General features: G+C 36.1%; 2 protein-coding genes and 1 pseudogene across 3 annotated transcripts; 1 reads left to right on the top strand and 2 right to left on the bottom strand.

The window, feature by feature from the left end:
• Positions 1–1,466: 1,466 nt before the first annotated feature.
• LOC132622898 (F-box protein SKIP14-like) lies at positions 1,467–5,232 on the bottom strand. Its single transcript, XM_060337580.1, has 3 exons — positions 4,522–5,232; positions 3,632–4,399; positions 1,467–2,332 (listed from the first exon to the last, which is right to left on the bottom strand). The coding sequence occupies exons 2-3, from the start codon at positions 4,316–4,318 to the stop codon at positions 1,871–1,873; spliced, it is 1,149 nt and encodes a 382-aa protein (XP_060193563.1). The 5' UTR covers positions 4,319–4,399; positions 4,522–5,232; the 3' UTR covers positions 1,467–1,870.
• A 5,850-nt stretch (positions 5,233–11,082) lies between these two features.
• On the bottom strand, positions 11,083–16,034 carry LOC132623387 (F-box protein SKIP14-like; annotated as a pseudogene).
• A 3,549-nt stretch (positions 16,035–19,583) lies between these two features.
• On the top strand, positions 19,584–27,080 carry LOC132621560 (AUGMIN subunit 6-like). Of its 2 annotated transcripts, none has more exons than XM_060335881.1 (13): positions 19,584–20,062; positions 20,153–20,209; positions 21,114–21,208; positions 21,950–22,100; positions 22,532–22,657; positions 22,765–22,921; positions 23,254–23,314; positions 23,394–23,691; positions 24,181–24,306; positions 24,633–24,794; positions 24,873–25,122; positions 25,200–25,673; positions 26,374–27,080. In XM_060335881.1, exons 1-13 carry the CDS (start codon positions 19,847–19,849, stop codon positions 26,412–26,414), a joined length of 2,214 nt encoding a protein of 737 aa, XP_060191864.1. In that variant the 5' UTR covers positions 19,584–19,846; the 3' UTR covers positions 26,415–27,080. The 2 variants fall into 2 exon arrangements, with proteins under 2 accessions (XP_060191864.1, XP_060191865.1); XM_060335882.1 differs by having other exon boundaries at positions 19,585–20,062; positions 25,203–25,673.
• Positions 27,081–27,265: the final 185 nt, after the last annotated feature.

Here is a 27,265-nt window from a genome sequence, read left to right as displayed (position 1 = left end):
TTTTCTTTTTTATTGAACTAAAGTTTGATCAATTGATGTTGTATTTTTTAGAAAGGCCTTCTAGTAATATATTAATTTTATTATGAACTATGATTTACTCATTTGGTAGTATTGTATAAGAATTGGAAAATTTTTGATGGTTTTCACAACTTGTGGAGTTTTTATGTTTATAAAAAAAACTGCAACTTAAGAAATCCAAATTGCATGTCCAAACATGATTTTATCTCATGAGATGAAATCATGTCCAAATGGCTCCTTAGTGGTAGCAACTCTTTGCTGAATCCACATATTTAGTTTCACATTATGCTAAGACCTGTAACTTGATAACTGAGGCATATGAGTTTTGTTCCTAATAAGCCTGCCTTAAAGGCTCAAAAGTCAAAACCGAAAATCCGAAATATTCAAACCGATTAACCCGAAACCGAATTTAAAAGATCCAATCTGATCCGAACTTATTTGGATTGAATTGGATTTTGATTGTAATTTCTTCCATCCGAAAATCGAAAATCCAAACTGAAATTTTCATATCCAATCCGATGGCCGAACGCCCACCTCCTAAGTATATCATTATCTTTATTAATATGTATATCACATATTTTGAGCTTAAATTGGTATTCATTATCATATTTAATCAAGAAAACTGTATCAAAATTTATGTATACCATGAACATCAGAAATTGGGGTACATCTAGATTCAGTTTCAATATTTATTCTGGGAGCCATAACATGTATATCAACAGCATGCCATGTTATTTTACATGGTGCAAATTTTTTGAATTCGGGACTGTTTTTCTTCAACTTGACGTATACATGCAATCTCATATCATTATGTATCAATATTGGCAGAGAATCCTATGGATCTTCTTGCCTGTATACCGAACAAAACAATCTGACGGGGAGAATAGATGGAAGGGGCAGAGAAAAGGGGAAGAAACCTAAATTTTGCTCGTGAACAGCGTTATATTAGGCAAAATATATTCTCTCCTAGTTTTGTGCGTTTGAGATACACAGATGGCTATTGAATGTCATTTCTTTTAGGCTAAATTTGCTCAATAAAATTGTTGGCTAAAAACATGCCAATTTAATCTAGGGAATATACATACACGCCAATACTCTCAAAATTTTGGGAATAACATTTACTCCCTCCGTTCACTTTTACTTGTCCAGTATTCCTCAAATATATTTTCATTTTTACTTGTCATTTTTCCCATATCAAGATAAGACAAAAAAAAATTCCTGTTTTACCCTAAATATTAATTACTCATTCCTAATCATTTTTCAAAACTAATACCATTATGTACCAATTAATATGGGCATTATGATAAAATACATACTTTATTTATTATTTCTTAAACAGCTTGAAAAGTTAAAAGTGGACAAGTAAAAGTCAACAGAGGGAGTAAGTCTTAAAAATTTCACGGCAATCCCTGTTTGGAAACTGCCATTGAGCTTGTACAAGTCACGGGTTAAACAGAAAGAGTATTATAATAAGTAAACAAGGAATGGTTTGGTTCATTTGAAGCATCTAATTTTTATGCTTATATCAATTTCACTATTAGGTATCTGATAGTTTTGATAAAAAAATATATTTGCTCTGGTTTATTCAAAAAACAAAATCATTACACAGCATACAAATAGCATAAGGCTATCAAAACCTTCCATGCGGGATATCAGCTTCTTGTCTGCCATGCTTCCTTGCAATTTGACAATAATCAGATTCCAAAGGACTTCAATTTACATCTGATACTCAAAGGCACTCTATGATCCCAAAGCTTTCCCACAGCCAAAAAAAGAAACAAACATTATGCATCCTAGCCATAGCGGTAGAAATGTCAACTCCCCTGATTGTGAACAGTTTCAGACAAAAAGGTCATTTTCTGCTTCCTCTCTTGGCAACCAAGGGTTGTCTCCAGCAATCTAAACAAAGCAAGTAGCCACTTAAGCAACATCCACAATTGATACAACGTGCAATGCATGTAGTACAAGCCCTGCACAACTGAGTGGAAGATTGCTTCTTTTGGCAACTCTCTGAAGGGCAATCATAAACTAGTTCAAGCTTCTGGCATTTTGGGCAAACTTCAATGTCCACAGCATGATCATCAGAAGTGACCCGCAATTGGTCACTGCCAAAAAACCGTGGCTTACGAGTAGTTGGCAGCTTACTATTATCTACACCTATTAAGAGCTTGAACTCTTCCAAGTGCTGACTTGTTACACCAAACAATCCATAAATTCCTAAATATTTAAGTCTGATTTTTCCAGCAGTCTTCAAGACTTTTAAGTTAGAGAGAATACCATCTGCGGTGAGTCTCATACATCCTGGGACACTCAACTGCATGAACACAGGCAAACATGATATTAGAAAACCAACATAAGTAAGAAGTGCCTGAAAGAAATTAATAGAATCAAATTCTATTAATCCTATTAAGAGACGTCAACATGGAAATTCAGATTGAATTTAGGGTTTTGTATGAAAATGTGTGGTTTACAAGTTAGGGTTCTAAATTCATTGTTCGAAGTGTTGGCGCTTGATTGAACAACTAGATGAGAAGAGATTAATAGAATCAAAATGAAACTAGATAGACGGATGTGAAGAGCTTTATGGTAAGAAACTTAATGGAGTAGATGAACTCCCCAAATGGTTAAAAGGAGGTGAATGGCAGAAACTAATTACAAAAGACTACCAAAACCAGTTAGACATAAGATCCTTCCATTTCTGATACAGCTGTCACTTTCTTAAAGTTGCGTCAATGAAATTGTTAATATGATCTCTCAACATAAATGAATTGACTTAAATAACGAAACCAATTTATTATTTCCAATTATCAGCACATTACTAAACATTGCACTTGAGGGGCAGTATCAGACATAATTGATACCATAAAAAGCATCTCTTTGATGGAAAGATCAACATGGGTTTTAAAAGAATGAAAAGGAGGAACGCAACGATGAGGAATCCCAGTATGCACTTTGTGCTTCTATTGCGTTCTGTTTTTGTAAGTCTGCATGGTTCGTAGAAATTTTAGGTCTTTTGAAACAACTTATTTCTATGTAAGTTAGGTCTACATGTTCCCTGTCATGGTGCCAGAATTACAGAACAGTGTAGTTAGAGATCTACGTATGTTCCACATCATCAAACCATCTCCGGCGACTTCCTCTCTTTTATCCCCATGTTTTTCAATCGATATGATGCCATCAATTCTTTTCTTGTATGACCGTACATATAGTTTAACATCCACATTTCTATGACACTCATCTTGTGGTAAAGTTAGGACTTAAGAGGCCAAACATTCACACAACCATTCCACAAACTTGCTTTGCACGGTATGTCTCCACCGATTAGCAAAACTGAGCATTTTAAAATTATTATATCAGACCAATAAGGTGTGTATCGAACATAGTAACAACACCACTATGATAAAAGTACAAAGACATGCACGTCGAACATAGTAACAACACAGCTGATAAAAGTGCAAAGACATGCAAGTGTTACTTCTAATGTAAGACTTGCAAATCATGCCAACTTTACTGTCAATACTACATATTACATCTGACAAGACACAAGATTGAGCAAAAGCATCAAGACATAATGACAAAATTTAGCTAAGCCAGCAACACGAGAATAACTGACCTTTGTCAGGCTGGGATTCCTCTCAAGTACATGCATTAGACCAACATCAGTGATCTCTGACAAGCGATAGAGACTGAGAGAATGAAGACGGCCTTGAGCCCTATTTGTCAGCTTTATAAGAATATCATCTGTGATATTATTACTAAAGCTTTGTTCTATGTGAATGCTTTCCCATAAAAGTGGATCTCCTCGAACAGCATCACGTAAAGACTTGCATACCCTTTCAACTGCAAGAAGGTCCCTCGACCTTAAATAACCTAGGGCCAGCAACAACGCATCTGAAGGATCACCTCCATCCGCCTTGTCATCCTCGAGACCATGGCCACCGTCCAATCCCTCCTTGAAATTCATCCTGAACAACTCACAATTTCCATCCTGATGAATTCTCATTGTGCCAGTATTTAATCCAAAATCAAGTCCCGGAAACAATGCTGAAACCTCAGCCTTGTCTGCCTCAAACCCAAGATTATTTAACCCAAAATCAAGCTCCCGAAAGAGTCCTGAAACCTCAGTCCCGTCCGCCTTAAACCCTAAATCCCCTAAGATACTTGTGAGATCCCGCGACAACAAATCAGCTAGTACAACATCACACTCCTTAACGGACATTCCAACTTCACATCCATCTATGAAACACTCTCTATCGAACTCTATCCCAGTTAAGGATCGTTCCTTTTGATTCAAGGCCATGGCGTATACTCAAAATAGTCACCCAATTACCTCAAAAGGGATATATCCACCAATAAACAACCCTAAAATCTCAAATGGAGACTAAACAAAAACACCCAATAAGAGAAATTCAGGAACTTGTTCCAGCAAATTCAACTCAATTATTTAAGAGAAATTTAAAGCAGAAACGAAATGGAGAAGGAAGAGATAGATTGATAACATACCAAGATCGGCGGAAAATGCTAGGTATGATACAAAGCGCAGCTATAAAACATAATACAGCAATATATATATATATAGATGTACAGTGTGTAGGGCATATATGTTAAAGAGGGAATCAAGTGTGTCAGATGATTGAAATCAGATTACAGTTACAAGGTTATAAATGGGGATTGAAAGGAGATAATATTTGAAAAAAATGATGGCTTTTGAACTACTATTACATTGAGTAATAGACTAGGGGTCATTTGCGCGATTGTCCTTCAAACGCACTGGCATTTAATTTTCGGAAAAGAGCCAAATATACCCTGTACAATTGGAAAAGGATCGAATATACCCTTCGTTATACTTTGGGTCTAAATATATCTTTGCTGTTACATTATGGATCAAAGATGCCCCTCGTCCGTTAAAATTATCCGAAATGGATAATTAATCTTACAATACTTTGGGTCTAAATATACCCTTGCTGTTACATTATGGGATCAAAGATGCCCCTCGTCCGTTAAAGTTATCCGAAATGGACAATTAATCTTACTTGACATTGACATTTGATGAGTTGAAAGATGTCCCTCTTCCGTTAAAGTTATTCGAGATGGACAATTAATCTTACGTGGCATTGACATTTGATGAGGTGGATGCCACGTAACATCCCACCTCAGCGTGGCATAGATTTCTCTCAGCACCAACTCCTCTTCATCTTCCCCTTCATTGCCGATGGAGTCCGATTTTGTCGTAATCTAGCTGCTTTTCTCTGTGCCGATGGTTGATTAGGTGAAGTGAAACAAAGTGGCGGAGCAATTTGTTTCACTTCTCTTTCCTCTGTCTCTCACCACAATTTGTTTTACCATTCTAACGGAGATAGTGCCGCCACTGGTTTGCTAGGTGAAGAAGCTGTAAAATTAACATGTAAGACCATAAATCTCAACAGACTTGATGTTAATAGCCAATTCTTTGCGGCACTACCGGAGTCTCACTTTCAAAGATGTAGTAATAAAGATTAATTACATGTAACTTCCCTAGATGAGTCCTAGCCCGCATAACACAGTAAATGGCTTGTTACTACAGGTAAAATGCACTGAGAGCGTAAATTATACTCTTCAATCGTTTATTCGCCGCCGATAGTTGATCGTCGCCGGAGGGAACTGCAATTATCACCGGAGCTGTGCAGCACCTCGCGACGGCGATGAGACCTACCACGCAAATTAGGGCACAGAGAAGAGCAACTAGTATTACGACGGAATCGGACTCAACTGTCACCGGCTCCGGCGATGAAGTGGAAGATCAAGACGAATGGGTGCTAAGAGAAATCTATGCGATGCTGAGGTTGCATGCCACGTGGCTCATTAAATGTCAATGCCATGTAAGATTAATTATGCACCTCTGACAATTTTAACAGAGAAAGGATATATTTGATCACACATAATATAACGACAAGGGTATATTTAGACCTAAAATATAATAAAGGGTATATTTAACCCCTTTTAAATAGTATAGGGGTATATTTGACCCTTTTCCATTTAATTTTTATCTCTCAAATTGGTCTTTAATTTTTATCCTTCGCAAAAAAAAAAAAATGATTTCAAATTCAAATTCCTTAAAAAATCACAACATAGAGTTTGAATTCACAAGATAAATTTTTGCATGCAAAACTTTACCTTAGTCAGAGTTTCAAACTCTATCTTAAGTTAGAGTTTTGCCTTCAGACATAAGGCAAAATTTTTTTTTTTAATTTTTTACTTAATTGAAATCTTACAAGTTTTTGCCTTTAGGCCTAACTTTGCCCAAATAAGCTTAATTTTGGGCAAAAGTTAGATCTTTAAGGCAGAGAATGAGGCCTTCAGGCATATCTTGAATAAAAGTTTACCTTAAGGCAAACCTCTACCTTAAGGCCTAACTTTTCCCAAATATGTCTAACTTTGCCACAAGTCTCTGCCTTGCGAAATTTATTTATTTTTTACTTAACCGAAGTTCAAACACAGAACTTCGAGATATTAGGCGAAAGACAAAAATTAAAGACCACTAATTTGAGGGACAAATATTCAAGACCAGTGCATTTAAAGAACAATCCACACAAAATATTGATAGACTATACACGCTCCGAATTTGGGCCGATTTTATTAAATTGGGCCTCCTCAGGAATTTGGACTTTATAAACGGGGTCCAGTTTACAAATGGCGCCGGTCTTATTTTTTGACCCCGCTTAATAAAAAAAATTAAAAATAGCTTCGGATTTAAAAAAAATCGCTAGAATGTTCTCATTAGGCATAAGTTGTGAACACACATTAATTTTGCCTATAAAACAGAAGTTCAGGATATTTCAAGACAGAGATCCTGCTCAATTAGTGCAAGTTCTGCCTTATAGGTAAGAGCTAGAAATTATGCTTGATGGGTGCTCACCGGACATAACTTCTAGTTCTTGCCTATAAGGCATGAGTTCGTGATATTTCAAGGCAATGAACTGCTTAATTGATTATAAGTTCCACCTTATAGACAAAAGCGAGAACTAATGTCTTACTTCTAAAGATTTTTTTCAAGTTAAGATCTCTTTTTAAAGATTTTATTTACGGAAACAAAAATTCAAGACCGGACACTTTTAGAGACACCATGCGTCATTCTCTATTATACGAGGCTAAATTTTAGGACCACCATTTGTTTCATGGCGCAACCTATTTGGAAATTGTCATTAACTTGTACCTACTCTTTAACAATTATTTAATATGTGCCCAGCATTAATAAACTTTAGACAAAAGGTTGTTAGTTTTTCTCCCTATATTTTTTAAATACGTTTTTATCTAATTGAATTAGATTTATATTCAAAATAAAGTTATGTCTTGATTAAAAAAGAACACGCTTAAATCAAAACCTTAAAAAATAAAACACTTAAACCTAAAGTTTCAAACAAAACTTACTTCGAGTACTTTTTCAACCCCTAAAATGACGATCCGACATTTCGGAGTCTTGACACATGACTAATCGTTGGACAAAGTATGAAAAAAACACTAAGTGTTGCAAAAAAAGATTTATTAAAAATAATAAGATGTTCTGATCTTTTTATATACAAAAACACTAAGTGTTCCTTAAGTGTGTTATTTTTTAATGCGTAACTTTATTTCGAATATGTTGCAAAAAAAAAAAAAAAAAACGTAAATCAGACGTCCGAGCGCAAAAAATCGCGTATATTCAAAAAAAAAGTTACGCTTTAAAAAATAACACACTTAAATCTGAACCCTAAAAATAAAAAAAATTAAGCCAATGACAACAAGTCCTCAAACAAAAATGAGCGTCTATGTATATAGAACACTTAACCTAAAGTTTTCAAACAAAACTTATTTCGGACACCTTTTCAAGCCCTAAAATGACCATCCGAACGTTTACGTATCCTTGATGTGTTGAGACTACATTATTGTACACAGAAAAAAATATCAAGTTATATATAAAATATTGACTTTTCAGAGTCATGACACACGACTAATCGTTGGTTAAAATATGGGGAAAAAAAACTAAGTGTTGCAATAAAAAATAAAAAAAAGTTGACCAATTTTTTTTTTACTGCTTCCACAACTGCATTATAAAATTTATTTTTATTTTTTTACCGGGTCCTATAACGCAGTAAAATACCGCGTTAAAGGTACTTTTGTCACAGTTTTTTTTCTTTTAGGGGTATTTTGTGTCACACCCCGCACTTTCAGAGCATGAGCATGACACGTACATCACCGTAGTAATGGAGTATCGGAGACATCCCATGATGTTTAGGAAGGTACAAGCCATGGGAAGTATGTAACAATGGAGTAAAGGATGAATTACGATCTCGTAAGTCGTAATCGGGAAAGACTATTTGAAACACAAGAATATGACCATTATCAAGTATAATAAATGATAAATATCATGTATGGAGAGTTTCGGAAGATTTCGAGATCAAGCAAATTGAAGAAGATAAGTTCAACGAAAATTTGAGAAATGTTGGGCAGATTTTTTTTGTCAACTTTGGAAGGGTATATCTCCTAGTATATTAGGAGTTTTAAGCTGAAACGAAAGCCTAAAATGAAGTTCGTCGAGCCTAGTTTATAATGCAACAAACCGCTCGTCGATAGGACATTGGAGTAGAGAATTATAGACGTTACAAACTGAGCTGGCAAAACAGAAACATGGCCGCTACAGTACTGCTACAGTACTGCCGACCTTGGCTACTATAAAAGGGGTTAAAACCCCATTTTTCTTCATCCTAAACCTCTCAAAATTTCCAGAAAATTCAGCCATCAAAAGGGCTCTTAATCTCACATAGAATTGAGGATTTTGAGCAAATTTCAAGCTACGGAATACCAATCGAAGTCCGGACAACATGTAGTCGCAATTATAATTTCTTTTTGTGTTGGAGTGAGCTTGGAAACAAGTAGATATGGAAGATCTTGCTACCTTAGTAAAAATAAGGTATGAATCATTGAATCTCTCTCTTTATCAACTTTGATTAAGGAATATTTGCAAGAATAGAGGTTATAGTTTGTTGTGTTGATGTTGTTGATTTATGGATTGAGTTTGAAGAGAATTTTAGATGAAAATACATATAATTATCTTGTAGAATGTTGAGGATATTGTTGTTGATGTTGTTGGTATTGTTGTTGTTGAATGGTTGTTGATATTATGATTTCGGGCTAGGCGTATAAACAGGGGAGATGTTGCCCGAATTTCAACAGAATCTAAAAGGATTTTAATTAAGGGCTTAAGACGAGCGTATGATGATGATTCTAACAATAGCATGAATGGTTGTATATGTAGACTACGAGGCTACGAATAATTTTAAGCGAATTGCAAGACAGGAAGTAAGTTGGAAGTCGAGAAATTATCCTCCAGGTATGTTAAGGCTAGTCCCCTTCTTTCTAAAGGCATGATCCTTTCGTTATAAACCTTTGTGTCGTACCCATAATATCATTGGTTCCGCAAATGCTAGAAGTCCACGAATTTCGTGATCCTTATGATGTTATTGAGCTTCTAAAGGCATGCTTCTTTTCCTATCAAACCATGCACAAATTCCATAAAAAATTTCATTTCCAAGAATGTTAGAGATTCATGACTCTTGAAGTTTTTATGATGGCAAAGATGAATAATTTTTTTTATGATAACCATGATGATGATTATGAGGGATTTATTTATCCAAGCTCTAAGGCATACGGATTTCATGTTATTATGAGATGATTTTATTCATAGAGATTTCCATGTACATGAGCTTTATATTATTATGAAGTGATTGAGCTTACTTTGCAATTTCTTAATTTCTTCATTTTTGGTAATCTCACCTTATGACTCTTGTTCCTTCAAGGTGGGATAAACGATGATGATTGATCCATAATATGATCGGAGGCTACCGACCTTACGTCACTCCGATGTAGTTATAGCTTTTATTTGACTCTCATGCATGCTTTATATATATGTATGTATTTTCTCACACCGCGCCGTGCTATAGTCGGCCGGGCATGGCACGTAGATGTGCACACCACTGCAGTGGGCATGTTATGATATTGCCCCGGACGCGGGCTAATGATGATAACACCGAGCTTTAATGTCCGGGCATGATACTAGATATATGACACCGAGCCTTAATGGTCGGGCATGGTACTATGTATATGTACAAAAATATTTTTTTTAAAGGCTAAGCATGCATGTCATCTGCCTTATGAGGCATTCAGATATACAGGTTATCTCTCTTATTCCATGTTCCCTTTTTTATTTATATTATGGTGTTATTCATGTCTTACATACTCAGTACATTATTCGTACTGACGTCCCTTTTGGTGGACGCTGCGTTTCATGCCACGCAGGTGTATACAGATGAGTAGAGGATATTGCTAAAAGATGTTTCAGCTGGATTGGCGAGCTCCATTTCCTTCCAGAGTGTTGCCGAGTTAGAGTATCTATGTTATGGTATATTAATTTATGTTAGAGACTTTGCAGACAGAGTCACGTATATAACATGTCAGTTTTGTGAGCGGCTCTGCAAGCCGATGTATCATTATGCATTATGTTACAAATTTCATATGATTACAGATTTTTCTTGATTTGAGAAAGACGAAAAGAATATTTCTTCAAAAAGCTTTCATTATGCATTTCATTTCGTGATTTAAGAGTCCAGTGAGATTATGAATTTAACGAAAACCAGCGGGTTCGCTCGGCTCTAAGTAAAGGGTCGGGTGCCCATCATGCCCTATTAGGACTGGGGTGTGACATTTTGGTTTTGGACTCTCATTAAGTCATAGAAAACATAGGTACTCCGAAGCTGAAACTGATCACAAATTTAACATACGCCAACTAACAATGTCCCAACCAGATCCACATATACTGAAAACGTCTGCCTGGGCTTCCTATTTAACAATGTCTCACCTTAATCTTCGCCTGAAGGCCAACCAACAGTGGCACATTCTTCTTCAACACCACCGCAAACAAGTAGGTTTGCATCCCCGCATCTATTGGCGATTAACACCGTCGACTTCGTCTGTCCATATATCAATGGCGTATCCAATTAACATGCTATGCGTTTAATCTGCACCCATAGATTTTGGCTTAGGCTATGTATATGTGTTTAAAAAAATCACTAAATATGTATAAATAATACATTCGAAACCCAGTAAATTTGATGAAAGTGGTAGAACTACGAATCCGAACCCATAAAGTTCAAATTTTAGATCCAACTCTAAATATCATCATACATATTCCAACTGTCTTAGCAATATTCAAATTTAATCAACCTTCACCAAAATTCTTCCTGCCACGTGTTCGATGTCACAGCATCTTGAATTACATTATTCTCCTTTGTTACTCAACCAAATCATGACAATCAAAGCCTCCATACCGGAGATCAGCTACTTGTCTGCCATGCTTCCTTCCAGTTCGACAATAATCAGATTCCGATTTCTTCAGGATAGACAAAGGACTTCCATTTTAAATCTGATGCTGAGAGGCACTATGTGATCCCAAAGCTTTCCCACAGCTAAAAAAGCAACAAACATTATGCATCCTAGGCCTAGCCATAGAGGTAGAAAGGGCAACTCTTCTGATTGTGAACAACAGTGGCTTTAGACAAAAAGGTCATTTTCCGCTCTTTCTCTTAGCAACCCCGTTGTCTCCAGCAATCCAAGCAAATCAACTCGAAAGACGACAGCTCCTCATAATCAAAATTATTTAAGCAACATCCACAATCGATACAACGTGCAATGCATGTAGTACAAGCCCTGCACAACTGAGTGGATGATTGCTTCTTTTGGCAACTCGCTGAAGGGCAATCATAAACTAGTGTAAGCTTCTGGCATTTCGGGCAAACTTCAATGTCCACAGCACGGTCATCATCAGAAGTGACACGCAACTGGTCAAAACCAAAAAACCGTGGCTTACGAGTAGTTAGCAGCTTGCTATTATCTGCACCTATTAAGAGCTTGATCTCTCCGATGTACTGGTTTGTCACACCAAACAATCCATAAATATTTTAGTCTGGTTTTTCCAGCAGCCTTCAAGGCTTTTAAGTTAGCGAGAATACCATCTGGGGTGAGTCTCCGACATCCTGGGACACTCAACTGCATGAACACAGGCAAACATGATATCAGAAAACTAGACAAGTATGAAGTGCCTGAAAGAAATTAATAGAATCAAATTCTATTAATTCTATTAAATACGCAGCATAAACAAAAAGAAGCAATTAATGAAACCAAACTGAAAAATAGATACAAGGATGTGAAGGGCTTTACAGTAATAAGAATAATGGAGTAGATGAACTTCCCAAGAGGTTTAAAGGAGGTGAATGGCAGACGCTCTAGTATAAATATTACCAGAACCGGTTAGACATAAGATTTTTCATTTCTGTTACAGTCTGTTACTTCCTTAAAGTTATGTCAATGAAATTGTTAATGCCATCTCTCAACATAAAGGAATCAACTTAAATAATGACACCAATTTATTATTGAGAATTTTACACCGTATGCTCTAAGAAAACACCCCTTAAAACAACTTACCCGCTTACCGTTTCAATTTTACATGAAATCTAAAACTAAATCTTAGATCCATTTTTAAGTTTATTAATTTCATATTGTCTTACGTTAACAGTTACTATTCAATTCCCCGTTTTAAGTATATACATTACGCCTTTACCTTATCAAAAAACAAAAACATTACCCATTTGTACTCTTCAAAATTACATTCCTTCCTCTTTACAGATGGGCAATATTCTGCTACCCCTCATATATTTTCTAGAAGTTGCTTGAATCTGAAATTCGCACATTACCCATTTCTGCTCCTGCTTGGGTGGCCTTCAACGCTTCTGCATAATTGGTTTCGTAGGGATTGGGAAGAGAAAGAGTAAAAAAGAAACAAATGGAGAAGTAATATAAGATGCTCGTAATTGCTTTGACTTCAACAAGTTCTGTTGTAATATAAGATGCGCGTAATTGCTTTGACTTCAAGAAGTTCTGTTGATCGCCATATAAGCATTATTTACTTCAATCTTGCATTAACTAGAGGACATTGTCTTCGTTTGTCAATGCCGGCAAGGCCTTGGAGTAACCGACAAGTTCGGAGACGGGTTGAAGAGACGTCAACATGGAAATTCAGTTAGAAACTAGGTTTTTGCATGAAAATATGTGGTTTACAAGTTAGGGTTTCTAAAGTCATTGTTCGATATGAAGAGTTGGTGCTTGATGACGGTAAATAAAAAGAGAGTCCTGAGCCTCTAAAAAAATGTGGCTATAGTTTTTATTTGAATACGGTAGTGTTGGTGTAAATATTGTATTTTTGAATTGAATACTAAAATTTTGATTTAAATAGTGCAATTTTGAAGTGACTGCTCTATTTCTGAATCGAATACTATAATTTGGATTGAGTAACGCATTTTTGAATTGAATAGTTAGTTACTATGGTTTTGAATTGAATATTGTAATCTTGAATTGAATATATGTCTATAGTTTTGGATTGAATACTATAGGTTATGAATTAAATATTATAGTTTTGGCTTGAATATTATCTAGTTTCATAGAAAAAGTTGTCGATTAGGATAGAAACAAACCATAATATTCACTAACGTTACATTTCCATAATAAATGCTAAATTTTAGGGATATTATCTCATATAACACGCTGCCATTAAAACCCCGATATTCTATTTTTACTAAGCTTGATACTAATCCTAAACCCTAAATCCTAAATCCTAAATCTTAAACCCTAAACCCTAAACTCTATCGTGTAAATATTTGTTGGATTCTTTACGTAACTACTATTACCATAGTAAAGAGGATCAGTAGGTGTATATTTGCATTTTCCCCTTAAATCCAATTATCGGCACATTACTAAACATTGCAATTGAAGAGGAAGTATCAGATATAATTGAAACCATAAAAAGCATTTATCAGATATAATTGATACCATAAAAAGCATCTCTTCCAAGGAAAGATCAACATGGGTTTTGACAGAATGAAATAGGTGAACGCAACAATGAGGAGTCCCAGTAACACTTCTAGTTAATAATAAGCCATTACTACGCTTGAAATGAAACCAGAGTTGCAAAGTTCACCAAATGTCCTCTGTAGTAAAAAACTGCAAACATTTTTTACAAAAACACTACCATTACCTCAATTCTAGCAAGTTTGGGTTGTTGCAAGAATCCTCAATATCCACTTCGCTTAATTTGGACCCCTTTTATTCCAATACTCAATAATCTTGATTATGACAGTCGTGCTCGTCTTGGACCCGGCTGCGCCCTTTTGGGCCGGTTGCGACGCCGGCGTCAATGAGGAATGCGAGCCGCGGGTCTTTCGGAAACAGCCTCTCTACCTCCCAAAGTAGGGGTAAGGTCTGCGTACACTCTACTTCCCCAGACTCCACTTTGTGACATTTCACTAGGTAAGTTGCCGTGTTGTTGTTACTCAATAATCTTGATTCTCTAATATAAGCTATTAACAAGACTCCTCACGTACAGTGGACCTAATATAAATGTACCAACTATCAACATAACTAAGTTTTAATCCCAAGAAGTAATTATGGTTGATAATATTTTTTGCTTCGATTGTGTTTTGTCACTGTAAGTCTGCATGGATCAAAAACAAATTAGGTCTTTCGAAAGAACATATCTACATATCTATATAAAGCTAAGCTTTGAGGAGGTGATGTGGCATGTCTCTTCGGCCAAGAAGTGCATTCATGCTTTTTATCCTTTCTTAACCTTTTTCTTCCTCAATTTCTTGAAAAAATGAGGAATTATTCGAAGTGCCTTTTCCATTAAAGGTTGTGTTCCTTCACATTAATAACTAACTTTCCTTTTGAGTTTGTTTTACACAGTTGGTCTTTAGATAAAAGATCAAGGCCTTATTTGACCGATCACTTTTGTTTGTTCCCCTTAGTTTTGAGACGACCTCTTGCCCGCCATGTTCTTCATCTTATCCTCTTCCCTATCCCACCTTCTACTGTCCGTTTATTTATTCTTAGCACAGTTTCTCCTTGCAGTCACAGAAATGAACCATGAAGAAGATACATAAAGTTAAGCTTTTGTGCGGCAATGCCATGCACTCATTTAATAGACCATCTCGCAGGTGGTGAAGGAAGTGCAGTCGGTTATGTTAGCCACCCCACGATACATGGTTGGAGTGTATATAACACAAAAAATTCTGCTCTAGGAAATGTGATGTGACACTTTAATACCTTAGAGGCTTAGACCAAAATAGCTCTTTATTAAATTATTTTATAGTTTGTTTTTTCTAATTGTTTTCATTTATCTTACTTTTAAATGCCCAAAAATCTCTAAATACAATTATTCAGCTTCTTCCTTCCCTTATAATTGTTTGTTTTTAGATATTTTAACATCCATTTCTTTTACGGTTTCAATCAACCTTTTTCCCTTTCCCTATAATTGTTTGTTTATTAGATATTTTGATTTCCACTTAAGTGCTCTTTTAAATTCCGTTACCACAGTGTTTGACGTGCATTTATTTCTGCACTTCTATTTTGATCACGGATCCGGCTCCTCTCAATTTCTCGTTGTCTCCATTTCCCCAAGTTCTTACTTGGATGGGGAACACATGTCCAATTATGTCTGACCAATAAGGTGAGTGTCGAACATAGCAAAAACACAACTATGATAAAAATACAAAGATATGCACATGTTACTCTTACTTCTATTATGAGACTTGCAAATCATGCCAACTTTACTGTTAATACTACATATTGCATCTGATAATACACAAGATTGAGCAAAACCATCAAGACATGATGACAAAATTTATCTACGCAAGCAATACAAGATTACAACTGACCTTTTCCAGGCTGGGATTCCTCTCAAGTACATGCATTAAACCAACATCAGTGATCTTTGAGTGATAGAGACTGAGAGAAAGAAGATGGCCTTGAGCCCTATTTGTCAACTTTATAAGAATATCATCTGTGATCTTAGTATGAAATATATGTCCTATGCGAATACTTCTCCAAAAAAGTGGATCTCCTCGAACAGCATCACGTAAAGATTTGCATACGCTTTCAACTGCAAGAAGATTCCTAAATCAAAATCATTGTGTCAGTCTTGACAAAATCAAGTTTCCCAAACAATCGACCGCCCACCCCTGAAACCTCAGCCTCGTCTGCCTTAAACCCAGAATCCTTCTCTAAAAAACCTGTGATACCCGCGACACCTTTGCCTTTGGTACTAATTTCCATATTAAAGGGATCCGGAGGCAACAAATGACTAATATCATCAAAACCCTTATCAGCATTTCCACCTTTATGATCATAAAGCTCCTGTTTTTCATCAGCAAATCCATCCACATTATCATTTAAGCATCTCTCCCCTAAACACTCTCTATCGAACTCTATCCCAGCTAAAGATCGTTCCTTTTGATTCAACGCCATGGGGTCTACTCGAAAGATTCGCCAATTACCTAAAAAGGATCAACCCACCTAGGCTATCTATATCCACAAAGAGAACACCAAACTTATTCTTCAATAAAACCCTAAGATCTCAAATGCAGACTAAACAAAAACACCCAAAGTTGTCTTGTTAAGAGAAATTCAGAAACTAGTTCCAGCAAAACACGAAATCCCAAAAGGACTTGAAAAAACGAAGGCTTTTGAACTATTTGTTACACCGAGTGATACTTTTGACGGTAGATTGTTGTCGTTTGTTGTGCGTAAGAGAGAGACGCTTTACAATTCAATGTCTTTTTCTTTGGTGGGAAACATGTGGCGCCAGACACGGTGGGCGGGACAATACCATGCTCCAACTTTGGGCCAATTTTATTAAAATTGGGCTTCTTCTAGAGTTTGGACTTTCATTTTTTTGCGCGGATTGCCCTTTTTTGGGTGGTCTTTAAATTTTGCCCCTCATATTTGTAGTCTTTAAATTATGCCCCTTATATTGTTGGTCTTTAATTTTTGCCCTTCGCGTTGCAACCCTGAGCATTCACGCAGAAATGATGAAGTTCTGGGTTCGAACCCCCGCTCAAGCATAAATTAAAAAAAAAAATTGCATGGCAAGGTTTGGGTCGCGTGTATACCGGACCCAGCATACACTTGTTAAGGAATTACCAAAGTTATGCCGGACCCGGCATACTCATGCCTTATGGGCAGACTTGGCATAAGTATACCGGGTCCGGCATAACTTTGGTAAATCCTTAACAAGTGTATGCCGGGTCCGGCATAACTTTGATAAATCCTTAACAAGTTTATGTCGGGTCCGGTATACTTATGGGCAAACTTTTAGTTAAGCCTTAACTAAAAGTCTTTTCCTAGTTATGCCTTATAGGGTAAACTTTTAGTTAAGGCACAACTAAAAATATGCCCCATAAGGCATAACTAAAGTATGCCCCATAAGACGGAACTTTTCTTTAAGGCATAACTAAAAATTTGCCTTATAAGACAAAAGGCTATGTCTTAAGGAAAAGTTATGTCTTAACTAAAAGTCTGCCCCATAAGGCATAACTAGGAAAAGAGTTTTAGTTAAGGCTTAACTAAAAGTTTGCCCATAAGGCATAAGTATGCCGGGTCCGGCATAACTTTGGTAATTCCTTCACAAGTTTATGCCGGTGAGGGCATAGCGAAATTTAAACTCTGCTTTGCGATTTTTTTTAAATTTTTGACTGAGTGAGGGTTCGAACCTGGAACCCATGGGTTTTAGGCAAAGGGCAAAATTTAAAGATTTCAAATATGAGGGGCAAAATTTAAAGACCACCCCAAAAGAAGGGCAATTCTGCGAATTGTCCTTGGACTTTTATACATCAGTGATCGGGAGATCTTTTTTTTTTTTTGCGCGGACTATCCTTTATTTGGGGTGGTCTTTAATTTTTAGCTTTCAAATTGGTGGCCTTTAAGTTTTGGCTTTCGCCTAATACCATGAGATTAAGGGTTCGAACCCAAACTCAATAAAAAAAAAATCACAAGGCAAAATTATGACTATGAAAATTATGTCCTTAAGGCCCAAATTCTGCCTTAAGACGGAATTTCTGCCTAAAGGACAAAAGTTAAAGACCGCCATTTTGAGGGACAAAAATTAAAGACCACCCCCAGCGAAGGGCAATCCTCAAAATTGCCTTTGGGAGATTTGCATAAATAGAATAATTTATTGTCACAGTTTATATTTTAACCTCGTTAAGAAAATTGTAAATTTTAATTTACGGTCAGCATTAGATAGCGACGAAATCCTGATAAGTTGCCAGGATTTCAAATTGATAGGCAGAATTTGTCTTGTCAATCGCCTATACTTCTCCAAATCTTAACGGATAACCTGAATTTGTCCATAAAGCTTGACAAAGTTCAAATTGACGAGTGAAATTTACCTGTCACGAATTCAAGCAGATCACCTGAATTTATGGCCAAATCATGACGAACAACCAGAATTTTGATAATAAATCTTGTCGAATCATCAGAATTTGACCACAAAATCTTAAATAATTATGTGTGAAAATTGTACCAACACGTTTTGCTTCAAAATTGGTCCAAGTCAACCAAATTTGGTATTTAACTTTTAAACACCAATATCAACAATTTACAACGGTTAGATCAACCTAAAACTTAAAAAACTAACAGACTCGCTTTGCGATCTTCTTCAACAATTTTATTTCAAGCTCGATAAAATACAATACAATCAACTTTCTCCAACCAAATTATCTAAAACATTAATGATAGACAAATAATATTAATGGATTATTACCTACTCACTTTCAATCATAAATAAGTAGTAATGAGTTTTTAATTTTCTAGAACACATTGAAGGAGAAAACGGAAGATGTATGAGAAAGAGGAATGATGAGAAGAAAGAATAAGGGATATTGGAAAAGAAGGAAAATAAATCATGACACTCTATTTCTGCATAGCCTTTTTTTTTTTTTTAAACGTGATCAAATTTAAACACAAATCCTTAAGAAGGCTCTTTCATGAAAATGCATGTAAATGATCAATGCAAAAACACATAGTACCTTAGTTTTTAACGGGTTTTTTTATTTTTATTTGTTGTCTAATATTAATGATTTATTGTTTGGTCTTGAAGTGGAATTTTATCAGACAACACGATAGTTAAAGTGATTTACATAATAGGTTTATTTAGACAATATTAAATATATCTAAATAAAATCATGCGAAATAAGGAGGTTTATAAGAGTTTTCTACCTAAACTATCACCAACAAGTTAGCAAAGCTCGTCCTCAACTATCAGTTATTCACTTTTCCTACCTTAAATATCAGATAGAAAAAGTGAACAGCTGATAGTTGAGAGCGTATTTTACTAACTAATTGGTGATAATTTATGTGTGAATCTCTCACACCTGATATATATATATATATATATATATATATATATATATATATTTAAGTAGAAATCTCAATTGGTGATTAGTTTAGGTAGAAATCTCTCACAACTTATAATTCAGGTAGAAAAGTAAAAAAATAGGGATCTCAATATATATATGTATGTTATTATTTTTTTTCTTTTTCAAAACAGGTGCTTAAACAATTTGAAGTTATGAGCAAGTATAAAAGATCAACTTCCTCTCTTAAAACAGCCTATCCAAGGTAGGAGTAAGGTCTGCGTACATTATGTCTGTTGTTGGTGTTGTTGTTGTTCCTCTCTTAAAACATCAATGGAGACAGACAAGGCTTGAACTCACATAGTTAAGCGGTTCACGTTAAAGACACCCCTTCCCACGCGCATTTTAAAATTTTTCTTTCATCCCTACCCCGACCCCACTACTAAACAAGTTCAGAAATGCACCCCAAAACTCTCCCAAGTCCAAATTGATGCAACAACCAACCCATTCTTAATTTATCCAATAGGACTCAATATTTACAAAATCATCATGTTCTAAACAAAAAACCAACCGGAATGACGATGGATAGAGAAAAGGAAAGGGAAATAGAGTTAGAGAGTGCAATGTACACTAACTGTTTGTTATTAGGATTGGATCCATCGATAATTGGAATTGTAGCCAATAATGGCACGCCACGTGTTGGATTTTTTCGACATTCAAACCCTAAATTAGGAGAACAGCTACTTTATTTCTTACTTTCTTCACTTAGAGGCCCTGCTCAATCCGCTAAGGTAATGAACTTTTTAGCTTAACCAGGTTTAAGGATTTATGTTTCATAATCATTTTTGTTGTTTTTTTTTTCACTGTAATGATCTTTTCAGGATTTCGATAAGGTCTGGCCAATATTTGATTCAGCACAATCTCGTGATTTTCGCAAAGTAAGTCTTTTTTTTTTTTTTCTTTAACAGTTTTGGACTGAGATGTGTAGAATAGAGCTGAATTGATGACTAGTGTGGGATTGAGACATAGTTGTACTTAAGTTGATTGACTTATGCTTTAGCTTATCCTTGAAAGTGCTCCCTCTGTTTCAATTTGTTTGTCTGGTTTTGACTTGGCGCCGAGTTTAAGAAAATAAAGAACACTTTTGAATCTTGTGGTCTTAAACTAAAGATATGTAAAATGTACCAAAGTGCGCTTTAATCTTGTGGTTTTAAACATGACATGTGGAAAGTTGGAATTAAAGAGTTGTGACAAAAGGAAAGAGGCATTTTTTTTTTTAAATGGACTAAAAAGGAAAGTAAGACAAACAAATTGAAACGCACGGAGTATATCTTTTTGTACAGTTTTGGAGGGAGATGTGTAGAATTGAGCTGAATAGATGATTAGTGTGGGATTGAGACATAGTTGATCAAGTTGACTTAAGTTTATTGACTTATGCTTTAGCTTTAAAACCATTAATTCTAAGCTAGTGTTTGGCTATAGATTTAGTTGAAACTTGCAAATAATGAGTTTTCAAAGTTGTGTTGAAAAATAGTTTTTGGAATTTGAAGATGCGTTTGGACATGCATTTTACTTGGAAAAAATTTGAAGTTTTGTGAGTGGAAGTGAAATTTCACCCAAAAACTGGTCTGGGCAAATTTTTGGAACTTGAAATTTTTTTGAAGATAAATTTTCGAAAACTGTCAAATTTCATGAACACACAATGTTTTCAATTTTTTTTGAAAATCTATGTCCAAAATGTATGACCAAACAAGAGCTTAAGTAGAGATGCGCTTCGTGAATTGAATTTGAACTTTTATTTTATTTAATCATTTCATTTTCTTTTAATTTGTGGAAATTCAGGTTGTGCAAGGAATTATAAGCGAGTTGGAATCACAAGGGGCACTTCCTAGAAGCAATTCGAGGGTGTCATCTCTTGCGACATGCTGTGGACCAAGGTTGGTTCTTGAAGATCACTAGCAATATTTTTTTTTTCAGGTTTCAATGGGTTAACATTTTAGTTCTGTTTAATTTGAGCTATCATTTGGACCACTTGATTACATTGTGAAGCATCTTTCTCATAGACCTGTTATAGCAAGGTAGTTGTCATCAGTGAAGTGAAGATTTCTTTTTTCTGGAGACTAATGATTTCACTACCTAATTGATTTTGGAGTAATTAACTCACCCTCAAGACGTACAACAAAAATCATTATTGTAACTTCAATATTTTTCTGCATTCAAAGTCATTTTATATTTAAGCGGCACTGTTTGGGTACCACGTTTGTACTTTAGTCACTTAGCACCCAGTTAAACAGCTATCTTATTCAAATATTAAGCTGAATGTATCATGATAATCCCTACCACCAAGCAACTCTAAGTAAGGAGACAAGTCAGTGGAGTTGGACTGCTGCTGTTACTGTTTTCTTGTTCATTGCATCTCTAATTGTGGTGTTTCTGGTTGAAAGTGAGTGAAATCAAATTATCTCTTGCTTGGCACCATCTAATTTCACAATCTTTTGGCATGAGAATTAGTTGCCCATGCGATTCTAGTTCTGTCTGCTTGTTATTCTGTATTACCTACCTGTTTGTTTGGGCTTCCATTTTTGCGGTTTTGTTCCATAAGTGCATATGACATGTAAAAGTATGCATGGTAGCATTCAATGTACTTAGTGTTCATAATTGCTTCACATGTACTGCAGATTTGTCGAACTTCTGTGGCAACTCTCACTGCATGCTTTGAGGGAAGTTCATAGGCGAACATTTGCCGCTGATGTTGCTTCTAACCCATTACCTGCTTCATTGACAGATGTAGCTTTCTCACATGCAGCCACCTTACTTCCTGTAACCAAGGTCATATTCTTCTGGTTTTATGTTCATTCGTTTGACAGGGGACTTTGAAAATCATTTCATTGTTTGTTCACATGACGGGTTGCTGGTACCTTGAAATATAACGATTTAATTGCTTTGTCGGGTAGTTATTATCTGAAGACAAGGATTCAATTTCTGCAGTTTCAAGATGCAATGCATAATGCGTCTTGAAGTATTCACTTTTGAAAGCTTAATTTTCTTTCCTGTGAAGCTATTTCCTGTTACTAAACCTAATAATATACCTTGAAGTAATAGTTTCTCCTTTTTCAATACTCTATTATAAGGTAGTGAGTGGAACTATACTGATTTACTTAGTTAGTCTTTGAGCTAACATGTTATGTAGAGAAGTTCCATGATTTAAATTGGTATTGCAAGTTTTCAGATCTAATTGTGGCCTTTTTTTGTCTGTGTAGGCTAGGATTGCTCTTGAAAGAAGAAGGTTTCTGAAAAATGCAGAAATAGCAGTTCATAGACAGGCTACGTGGTCTAATTTGGCTCATGATATGACCGCTGAGTTTCGAGGCCTTTGTGCTGAAGAGGTAAGATAAATCTTATGAATTTTCTGAGGACTTGGAGTTGACTTCTATTCTTATATTCATTTTGCTTACTGTTTCCACAACTACATCTTTGATCCCCTTGGTCTCAGGCTTATTTGCAGCAAGAACTTGAAAAACTGCATGATGTTAGAAATAAAGTAAAGTTGGAAGGTGAGATGTGGGATGAACTTGTGTCAAGCTCAAGTCAAAACTCGCATATGGTCCAAAGAGCTACTCGCTTGTGGGACTCTTTGCTATCTCGCCAGAGTATGAATAGTTGATGGTTATCTTCAGTTGTCTCTCATTGTAAAATTCCATAAATGCTCAGTTAGTATGTGTCTATATACTCCATATTGTTTCTTTTATATGATAATGCCATTCCCCTGCCTAGGAGTCAACACTGGCTGTTTCCCACTTTGCTCCCTTGGTGAATGAACCCACAACGTCATGGTTGGAGGTGGACGACCCTTTCAACTAGGATATCCTTCCCTTGTCACAAATCGCTCTGATATTTGATATTTCAATTAATGTGATAACTAGTTAAGTGGTTCCAGATCAGTTTTATCATATTACTTTACTTATGTGCATATGTTGTACAGATCAGCACGAGATTCTTGCTTCTGGCCCAATAGAGGATCTTATAGCTCATCGTGAGCATAGGTAAAGATCACTTTCTGTATGATCTTGGGTTTCCTAAGCTGGACATACCTTCATAATATTTTTTAATATTCTTGCTCAGGTATCGCATATCTGGTTCGGCTTTGCTTGCAGCCATGGATCAAAGCTCTGTGGCTCCACCTCGTGATTTAGTGTCATCACATCCAGATAATAAGGACCAATCTGAAAGATCACCTGCAGATGTAAATCGAGAAATGCATGTGAACAATCCTGATTCTTCTCATACTCAAGCAAATGATGAGAGATTTTCTCGAGTTGATGAAAGGACTGCAAGAGGCCATCCAACTATCGATATAGCTGAAGTGTTGAGGCGTTGGACACACGCTTTACAGCGAATTCACAAGCAGTCACTTCAATTAGTACGTTATTTTCTATATTGCTTCAAGATTTTATGTATTTGAATAGCACTTTTGACCCCAAAAAACCTCTCTTAAACTACTTTGATGGAATTTGTCATTCTTATATCTGTATGTTTGTGATGTTTCTTATTATGTGAAGTTTCTAGTGGTCCAAAAAGGAATAACTTCTTACCATCTAACTACAGTGTCAGCACTTTTGCTACGGTCAAGGAATGTGCATAAGCCCTCTTTTTTGATGAAGGAAATGTGCATAAACCCTTTTTGCATGTGATAAAGTATTATTTCTGAACTAAGCTGAAGCATATTTATCCAGTGATGTCTTAAGGAAAAAAAATGCTGCGGTCCCTGTACTTAAAAAGCTTTAGCATATGTGAAGAAGTTATACTACTGGAACCTGTCTATCTTTTATCATAGTTAGGTTAGAAGTATTGTGAAACTGGTTCTTTTCCTCACTTTTTCTTTTCTTCCTAATACAATAATTTCTTTCAGGCAAAAGTAAATGATGGCGATGGTCCAGAGCTTCTGAGAAGTTCACAAGATGATGGTATGAGTGGTCATGCAGAATCCTTGGGTGCAACACTTGCTGAACATCGGCAGCACCTAGCAAGTATACAGGTTTGTGCAGTCTGTCGAATTTGGTTGCATGTTTGAACTATTTACATGGTCTCAAGTGGTGTATGGGATGTTGGTATGCATTGGTCATTGGGTTCTGGTAATTTCCAACATGTTTTATGCATTTGGAGGATCCATATGAAAGTGCCTTCATTCATGTCCTATCCGTTGAAACTGGTGTCGAGGCCATTGAAAATTCTGAGTAACTTAGCATTTGGAAAATTTGATTATCTGAAGAGTGGAAGTGGTATTCCTGGAATTCTCAGCATTACGTACAAACTACATTAGTATAATTATGATGATAATGTAGTGTTGAAACTGTTCCCCAGGTGCTCATAAATCAACTGAAGGAAGTTGCTCCAGCTATACAGAATTCAATCACACAGCTTACAGGTGAAGTTAATAGTGTTTCATCCAGTCTTCTCCCCATGGCCGAAAATCATGCTAGATCACATTCACTGGTCCAAGCACAGAATAGCAGAAGGACTTCGGTAATGTTTTGTGAAGCCTTTCATGCTTATTTACCTTCTGAAACACACAACAGAATTTAAACAATAGGGATTCTACAGGAGAACAGCCCTGATGAGGTAGCTGAGATGACCTCAAAAATGTCGTCCATGCATTTTGAAAAGGCATCAGCCAGTTCCCCTGCTTTAAAACTCCCACCTTTGTTTAGTTTAACACCAAATTCTTCCGGAAAAGGTGGGAACATGCAGAAGAGACAGGTCTCAGCTCAAGCCAGCCAAATAGAAAATATGCATGAGAAAAAATCTCCAGATCTGTCAATTTCAAATAATTCAATGGATAATCCTCCACAAGGTTTTGTTCTTCCTTCTAAATGCTTGCGTTGATTTTCTTCACTTTGGAATCTCTAAGATATGTTGTCTGTATTTCAGCAGATGATGACACTATCTTTGTCCAAAATTTGAAGAGATCTGTGAGAGAAGCTGCACTTTCCTCCCAATCTTACTATCTGGAATCATCTCAAGATAGTCGTTCTGATGATAGCTCTGAGCACTATTTTATATCTGTACCAGGGGTTGGGTTTTCTCATCTTGGTAATAAATCAAACTTATTGAGAAGTAAAAAGCTGATTGCGCCTGAACCCGATTCATCTTTTCTTGGGAATCATGCTCCGCAAAGTCATGTGCGCATCAACTCAGATGGACTTCCTGACTTATTTAATGATCTGCGGTCTCTTGATGGCTATGATGGCATAGATGGTTTTCTTTCGACCATGGGTTCGAACTCTTCAGTTTCTGATGCTTGCAGGTCATTTTATGATATGGAGGAAGCTGAAGATCAAGTATTTTCTCCTCCTTTGCTTATGGATATGTCACAGTTGGCAGACGCTTACGAGGACTTACTTGGTATGTTGGTTTAAGCAATTGTTTTTTGTTTTGGCAGTTCTATTACCAGTACCATGTCTATATTCCCTGAGCTATATCTTTCAATGCTGGTTTTCTTATACTCAGGACCATGCTACTGACATGATTTGAATTTCTTTTGATAAAGATACAACTTGAATTTTTAAATTAACTCCAATGGGTTTATCATTTTTTCTCCTGACTGGGGGATTACGACTTAAGGGTATCATCTGTGGAGCTCATTCACAACTTACCTTCCATAAATGTGCCAATGCTATATTTTTTTAATTCAAAGTATAGGTTCCATGACCTAATTGATAGCACTAGATGAATGATTTTTGAAATTATATCCTAGTTCTGGCCACTGAATGAGTTCCCAATTGTTCTTTGTTAAATGCTTCATTCAATCAAAATATCAACTATACTTCAAAAATCAAACCTAACTAGATGGGGTCAGCTGAATGATTCCTATATATCCATTTCGCTCCATTTGGACCAATTTCATCCATTGCTAAATTTTCTAAAAATTATTACTGGTTGTTCGGTGAGGGGGGAGTCATCTCTTTTGCTCACTTCACTTTGCAACTTCTTTTGTATGTCTCCTGTTCTTCTTACTTCTCTGGACGTTGTGATCTACTACCGCTGCCTTGTTTCCTTTACCAGACTACTATCTTTTAATAGTTTAATGAACTTACTCTTGCAGCACCTTTGTCAGAAACTGAAACTGCATTAATGAAGCACTGAGATTAAAGTTCAAGTAACCTTGCTGCTCAGCCTACAACAGATGTTCAGAACCTTGTACCACCTATCTTTCAGTGGCTTGGGATAGCCTCCTAACTTTTACACTTTCTTTATTCATTCGTTTATGTGTATCCTCTTTACGGCATTTCATCTTATTTCGAGGAGCAGAGGGAACTTGACATCCCAAAATTTCTCAAATCAGCTTAACAGACTGCTATGATCTTCAAATGTTCACCCACCATGTCAATCTGGATTTATAAGAATAAAGCTCTGCTGGAGGAGATCATCAGAATTGCCCTAGATGTGTAATGAACTCTCTACACTGAAGGGAAAAAGTGCTTTGTTACTTTTGTGATCGCTACGCTTCCATCTGTTGGTAGTTTAGCTTTGATATGTTCATAACACACTGTCGGTTTAGTAGTAACATTTATTGTAGATAAGTAACTATATGCCTTTATTTGTTCCAGACAGTAAAGAATTGTTCAGTTACTGCATAGATGGAAAAATTTAGTCTTCATAGTTCAGCTGCAAGACCGCTTATTTCTAAGCCACTCCAGATTTATGGTGAAGGATTTGAACTTATATCCTAGATTCTTTGATGTGTTTGTACTTCGACACAACTTCCGTGTCTCTTAATTTGTACAACTATAAGTATGAAGTTTTTTATCAGGTGTTGCTGTAGTTGTCTTTCTGATGTTATCGTCTCCCTCTATGAAACTTGATCATGACGCGCTTGAATCCCTGTAGTATTCCATTTTATCTTTTGATTTCCACACTGAACAACCAGTGCAAAAAGGATTATATTGCGATATATGAATTATCTTCCCTTCTAGACATTCTAACACACTTTTGAT

The sequence above is a fragment of the Lycium barbarum genome, chromosome 12 (genome assembly GCF_019175385.1).
Source record: "Lycium barbarum isolate Lr01 chromosome 12, ASM1917538v2, whole genome shotgun sequence".
In the NCBI taxonomy this organism is placed as follows: domain Eukaryota; kingdom Viridiplantae; phylum Streptophyta; class Magnoliopsida; order Solanales; family Solanaceae; genus Lycium; species Lycium barbarum.
This window is presented reverse-complemented; position numbering and strand designations above follow the sequence as displayed.